General features: G+C 41.9%; 1 protein-coding gene across 7 annotated transcripts in view; it reads left to right on the plus strand.

The window, feature by feature from the left end:
* The window catches only part of ACSL4 (acyl-CoA synthetase long chain family member 4), a 60125-nt gene extending 56309 nt beyond the window's left edge, over positions 1-3816 (plus strand). For all 7 annotated transcript variants that reach the window (XM_006033562.3, XM_006033560.3, XM_006033563.3 and 4 more), the window contains one exon: positions 367-3816. In XM_006033562.3, the coding sequence (XP_006033624.1) occupies positions 367-524 (158 nt within the window). In that variant the 3' untranslated portion in view covers positions 525-3816. The remainder of the gene's footprint in view (positions 1-366) is intronic.
* Positions 3817-7260: the final 3444 nt, after the last annotated feature.

Here is a 7260-nt window from a genome sequence, read left to right on the forward strand (position 1 = left end):
CTACAACTGTACATCATTGTACTCTGCTGGAGACTGAGCTTATCAGAGTGGAGATTCTTTGTTTGGTACTAAGTTTCCCTAGCTAGTGGATCTAAATATGAGAACTACAATACCACACGCTACCAAAATACATGGATGGTATTACTTGGTGCTAAATGTTATGGAGGCAAGTTTTGAATTTTTCTTCTTCAGCAGGCATCACTTCCATTATTTGTATTTGAGTAAGTTGCTGCACTGTGGTGTAAAGAATACTGCTGAGTGCAACTGTTGGGCTTAATTATTACGCAGTATGAATCCGTTTTTATATGAGAATAAAAGAGCATATATGACACTTGGGGTTTTTTTTCTCTCCCCTTGTCTCTGCAGTGAAACTGGAGAGGTTTGAAATACCAATCAAGGTACGATTAAGCCCTGAACCATGGACCCCAGAGACTGGTCTAGTGACTGACGCTTTCAAACTGAAAAGGAAAGAATTGAAGAACCATTACCTCAACGATATCGAACGAATGTATGGAGGCAAATAGGCTTCTCAGCTATATTGACTAAAAAACTGTGCAGAAGGTTCCTTCTCATATCCTCCACAACCAAACTTAAGCCTCAGAAGTTTGGACCTCCTTATCTACTGTAGACACCACGTGCAGGTTAAGACAGTACGTGAAATTGTCAGACTTCCATAACCTTTGAAGCCAAGAGCTGAAGGGAAAATGCTTTTTTTTTTTTTTTTTTTAAATGAATCAGACCTAGCTGCTAGCAGAAAACAGACACTTAAATGATATAATTATCATCTCCAGCTTTGAGTTAGATAGGATTGTGTGAAACAGTGTGACTAGAGCACTGGGGGGTTTTTCCTTATGTTTCTGTAGCACATTCCAAGTGGTGTGTTTTTGTTTTTTTAACATCAGCTGTTCTCTCCCAAATTTTCCCTTAATATCCGAAGAGTTAAAATGTTGATTTAACTCATCTGTGGTGATATCCATGGAAGAGCAAGGTACTTGGTGAGGAAGACTACATTCTAATATTTGCACTGTGTAATGAAATAGGGTGAAGATAAACTGGGAGAAACTAAACACCAATCTTTGCAGCTTTCAGTGTTGGTCTAATACCTGGTATCTTGGGTCCTTTTTGTTGTAAAAAGATGCCTGTCAAACTTCATATTGTCCAACATTACCTAAAAGACATAAAGGGTGCCTATATATGTACAGAGATGCTGCTCAGATGCGCTGTAACACGTTGGAGCAGACTTGATTTAATTGAGTCTACTGGAGCATGGTAACTACCACACTCCAGCATCAGTGTCCCCGCCAGCGTTTTTCAGCACAGGGACACTGATACATGTGATGCTCGGGGCACTTTAATTAGAGCAGCTCTTGGAGCCACTTTAAAGCACCCTGCCTCCCAGAGCGTGTCTATAAATGCCCAAAGACCCTTTATCATTAATCCCTTCATGGCTAAGGGGAATAAGCTGGAGAATATAGCAAAGCATTTGGGCCCAATTCTGGAGACTACCATTGTAGCCCCTTGTGTATTTGGAATCTGAGAGTCAAAGGTAATTCAATTTACAACACCCCTCCCTCCCTGCCCCACTACATCCTGCCATGAACACAGCTCAGCAAGATCCAAAAATTGGAACTACAGATGATTAGCTAAATGTTCATTACAAACCATGGAATTTTTGTGCTGCAGAATTATTATTATAGGGCACTAAAACTGCATTGCTGATGGATGGAATCTTCTGCACATTAGTTAATATCTTGAATATTTACAGTGCCTAAAAGGGAGCATAAATTACACTTACTTACTGAATTAGTAAAGGTGAACTGAAAGGCTCTTAAAAATAGTTAATTGTAACTTCATTCTTCAGGTGTTCTGTGAATGACTGAATGATTTAACTCTTTGATATACATTTTAAAAGGGGTTTTTTTTTGTTTGTTTGTTTGTTTTTTTAAATTAACTTGCCAAGATGTTCCTATTCCTACAGCACTTTCAGCTTTAACACAAAGACTTATGTAGAATTAAAGCTTCCTTCCACTGGAAAAGCTGCTGATACTAGTAAGGTCACAAACTAGATACAGAGCCAGGATCTTAGCAGGCAGGTGATGGCTGAACCAGACAGCTGACTCTCTAAACTAACATCCTTGCTGTGGGATCTTTAGACTCTAATCCTCTCAGCTTTTACATACACATGTGACTTTACCTTGTAGCACTATTCATGTGAGCGAAATGTGTAAGTTGACAGGATCAGGGTCTAAACTAGCATTTTGTATTACCTGTTTATAGAGGGATTTCTGTTCACCTTTAGATGTCAATCAAAACAAGCTGCAGTGGGAAGCCAAGTTTCCTGTTGTCTTGTTTTACCTGTGGAGGATGATCTAGGTGTCCAGTTAAGGAACTTGGTGTGCTGTGGGTTATATTAAAACAAGGGGACAAATCACTTCAGCCAGAACTTTGTTTGGGGCTTTTTTTGAAAATCCTGTTTTAATAACTGGAAGTTGTAGATGTGCTAAGATGGGAGGGAGGGATACGATTTAATAATGGTTTGCCATTTTGTGTGCAACAACCATTATTATGTCGCTTCAGAACAGTTTTGTGTGTTGGTTTCTGGTTGTTTTTTTAAACTCTGGGCTCGTGCGTCCTTGCTCATTGTTCAGACTTGAACCATAAATACTGTAAAAAGTGGAAACTCTTGATACTGTTGTTTTTGCACTTTTTCTTAATCATTTATATATGTCGCTTACATTTTGTACAGATGTGGCCCTCAACTGCGATATAACTTGAAGTATTTATAAGTTTCTTCTATTCATAATATTTTTAAGTGTTGTGTATATGACGGTTAAAAGGACAATTATCTGGTAATGCTACTTGAGTGAAGGGTTTCGTAAGAGATTTCTCTTCAGTATGTAGTGGTTTAAAAGAGCTGGGCAAGCTTTTTCCTTATTCGAGGTGTATGCGGATCTTTTTTTCTCAACTAACTTTCAAAGTGGGGGGGGGAAAAACCCACAGGTTACTAGGTGGTCCCTTCCTCTGGGGACCAGTTCCCATATTTACTCGAATACCATATGCACATTTCCCCCCCAGAAAACAGCCCTCCAAAATTGGGGTGTCAAGGGGCAGGGAGGGGAGAAGCTGATTTCCCCCCCCCCTTTATTGGAATAGAAACATGGACAAATGGAAGTAGGGAGACACTGCTGCAAGATAGCTGCCCTGCTTCTTCCTCTACTGGCCGCAGGGAAGGAGGGGTAGAGTTCACCCTTCAGGGTCAGCTAGCGCGGTAACCCTTTCACAGCCACGGCTGCCGGAGTCAGGATCCGCTGCAGTCCGTGTTTTAGCCAGGGCTGAAAAAAATACATTTTCTTCATAATAAGATGGGTGTCTCATTTGGGGGCCAGGTGGTATGTGAGAAAATACGGTACCTTAAACTTTCAAGGGATACTTTTGATAACCGTGATAGCTTTCACATGCATGACTCCTCTAGCCAACCCAGAACACTGCCAACTGATCTTGCAAAACCCTTTGAGGGAAAAGCAAATCAATTCTTTTAAAGCTGGCTGCTGCTAGTTGTGCATGAAATTCCAACAATCAAAGGGACCAGGAAAAACCCACCTTTTTTTATTAACTAACCACATACACTGGTTTATAAATACAGGAAATGCTTCCCATGTCAGTAATAGCTTTTCAGATTATTCAGTCTTGGAGCTGTTCAGTCTATTCTGTGTTTTTTGTTTTGTTTTGTTTTTTAAATTACTTATGTCAAGTAATGGCTTTTCAGACCACTGCTACCACTGCAAGGAAACTATCATTAAACAAATGAAAGAAAAAGCTAGTTATTTGCACTGAAATCTGTCAGTAGATCTTCAGATTTTATTTTCCCCCCTCCACAGGAAATGTACTCACTGGCTTCTACTCTTTTTACCTCTGTTGTACTTTGTTGGTTCTTTTGTTGACTGGGGGATTGATATTTGCACTGTATATGAGTTAAAATAATCTTTCAGAGATGGAATACAAGTGAACTGGTTCAAGAAGTCAAAATGTTTCAGATGTAACTTAGTGCATGCTATCTTAATGTCCTAAAGCCATTGACTGCATAAAGCCATTCATTTCTAAGGTGGAAGGAACCAAAGAAGGGGAAGCGCATTTCTAGGGGCAGCACAGTCGAGCTTCAAAACAATTACTCCTTGGACACCTGCTATCAAAAGAAAGGCCTGATCATCCTGTAAACGACTACTTTTGAGACTAACAGCATATTGTTCACTGCCATTAAGGATTTTCAGTCTTCATGGCTTTATTTTTTTTTTAATTTTTTTTTTAAATCTTGGGAAGTGTTTCTCCCCACTACTAAATATGAAAAACAAGCCTATAAGCACTCATTAGTAAGAGGCAGCTCCTACTAGGCCAAGTTTTTCCTATAGGGTCTCCACATTTCCAGCAAAACTAATGTCTTCACTAAGATGGCGTAATTGCTTGACAGAGTAAAGCTATGCTTGTAGAAGAATAACCATCTACCTCCATGGGATGTTAAGGAATTCATTTAAAAATCAGTGTGAATTTAAAAACCATCAGTCTCCTTGTTAAATCGGTGCTGGGGCAAAGTGGATTACTATTTAAATCTCTTTAATACCCTAGAATTAAACTAGATGTTTAATTAAAGCTAGTTAAACTTAGTAAATATTTGTTGTTAAACTGTTTCTTAACTTGAAGAAATGAGCAGTGCTAGATAAAAAGCCCTGCCTTATTTCTCTGAAATATTGGTTTGCTGTTAGTAGCGATAATTTCCATAAGCAAGCTGTTCCTACCAATGAAAGTGAGGTCCAGGGCGCAATTCAGAAATCTGGGTGTTGCATGTTCTTGTTTCTGTATTGAAGTAATTCTTTCAGAATCTCTCTAGTGAAAAGTTCCCAGTCAGACATCTGAATTAACATTAGACAATATGTTTCATCAAGATTCCCTTCCTCCACTCTACTGCCTCCTAGTATGGGATTCAATCTGTCCTTTTAAAGTAAAAGTGTGTTTTCTGTATGTGTAAAAGACTGAGCAAGACTGGCTGATTTAAAATGTGAGTCATGACAGGCCAGAGGTCCACAAGTTACATATGCCTGTGTCTCCATTTACCTAACATGCACTACTACCCTCAAAGCAACCCCAACACAATCTCCACTTTTGAAAACCAGGATCTTGAAGTGCATAAAGTACAAAAATACCACAATAAACTGCCACTTAAAAGGACATGTCACAGAGCTGGAAGGACCATCTACCTGTCCACCCGCCACGCTGAAACAAGACTGAGCGAAGCCCTTGGCAGTAGATTTGTCTAACCTTACAGTGCCCATGTTATGGCTTGTGGGCAACATTTATGGCCACAGGGAAGTTTGGACTTTGCTGGCTTATACCTGTGACAATGGGCTAAGTCTGACAGTGCAGCAAAAGGTAATGACCATTTATCCACCTGTTCTTTAAAACCTCCAACTAAGGGATTTGGTGCTTAACTATACTCTGTAATTGAGAGCCTTAACCTTAAATCTCTGTAAAAAAATAAGTTGATTACTACTTATCCTGCCCCCTCCTGGACATGGAAAGTAACTGATCTTACACAGCTGAACACTTACCAGTCTTCTTTCCTAGACATTTTCTTTCTTTCGGGTTTGTTAATATCTTACCACTCTCACTACTCTCCTCCATGCTTCCCACCCCCATTTAGTCGCTCACTTAAAAGCCTCCATGGTGCAATGCAAGATGCCACACTCCAACTGAGACCTCGGCAGTGTTTAACAGAATGCAAACAGAATACCTCTTGTGTCCACATTTTCACTAAGTCCCATGATGATGCCTGTCATTTCTGCAACATTATTCCCCAGCTTGTATTTCTGCATCTGAGTTTTCCCTTGCTCCAGATGCAGTACTTCTGCATTTTGCTGCATTTCCTCTCGTTGATTGCAAACCACTTCAACTTATCAAGAGATTTTCTGAATTCTAAGTGTCCTCCAAAATGTTTGCAACCACTCTCAGGTGAGTGTCCCTTACAAACTACAATAGTGAGAACCCTTGAATTGTCCACAGCTGAGGGCAGCCCTAAAACTTTTATCAGGTGCTGCTGGTACAAAGCCATCTAACCTTTCACCTGTTCTGGCTTGTGTTCCTTGTTAGTATTTGTTGTGTTAAACACCTGAACACAATTTTGTTGTGAAGCAAAAAAGAGCATGACTTTTACTGCACATTGTCCAGCTCCCAGCAGACAGGACTCATATAATTTCTCTGCCCTGCTTTTACTTGCCCAGTACCTGTGAATTCTCTCCTCTTTAGATCAGCGCCTAGCATAGCTGGCCCCACAGACTCCAATCCATTTCCCATCTTTTGCTGCTTAAATTCCCTAGCACAGCCCTTCCAGCCAGCTGCAGGCCAGGCACACATCTTACCTTTCCAACGCTGCCCAACAGAGAACGCTAGCAACTTGACCTACTATTTCTTTCCCACATTTAGCATGTCCTTACAAAAAAAAATGGTTCAGCTGGTTTAAAAAACAAGTGCTGGTGACATCTTCCTAAGCCCATGGCACACTCATGTGGCCGGCAGTGGGGAAGAGTTTAGCATGAATTACTTGCCACATCCAAATTTTTCCCATGGAAAACTAGACCCCGGCACAGGCAGGGAAGCAGGAGTCGGGGCCTGTAAAAGAAAGCGGGTTAGCACTAGTCAGAATAAAGCAGGCTGGATAAGAAAGGGCCAGAGGAATAGCATAAACCTCCGTTCCTGTTTTTCAAAAGTCACTAATGCCCAGCGAGTGGTCTGGTTCCTTTCACCGCACAGCTCATCGCACAAGCATTTACCCGAGGTAGCTGAGGGCTCAGATATCTGGCGGGGGCTTTCACTTGGAAGGGAAGGCAGCCAAGACCAGAGCGAGCAGATCTCGCTGAGGAAAAGCAAACTAAACACAGCACCGTGCTAAGGAAACGGCCTTAGGCTGGCTCGAGCACACCCCGCGCACATTTTTCTACACTGCTACTTCAAGCTGTGCTGAACTGCTCGCCGCAGGGGTAGGTTTTATTTCCGTGCGAGCCTCGTTCACGCTGCAGAAACGACTCTTGGCAAATGACCCGAGCGGTCACTGACCGCCTCACGAGGACTCGCGCGAGCCGGCGTCGGCGCTTTTCGTTTTGCCAGCCCAGGGGGGGCCTAAAATAACCCGCCAGAGCAGCGCAGCGCAGCGCAGCGCAGCGCCCATGGGGTGGGCAGAGGTGGGCCCCGGCAGCAGCAGCAGCAGCAGGACGG

This window comes from Alligator sinensis, unplaced genomic scaffold (assembly GCF_000455745.1).
Source record: "Alligator sinensis unplaced genomic scaffold, ASM45574v1 scaffold646_1, whole genome shotgun sequence".
NCBI classification, from domain to species: Eukaryota; Metazoa; Chordata; order Crocodylia; family Alligatoridae; genus Alligator; species Alligator sinensis.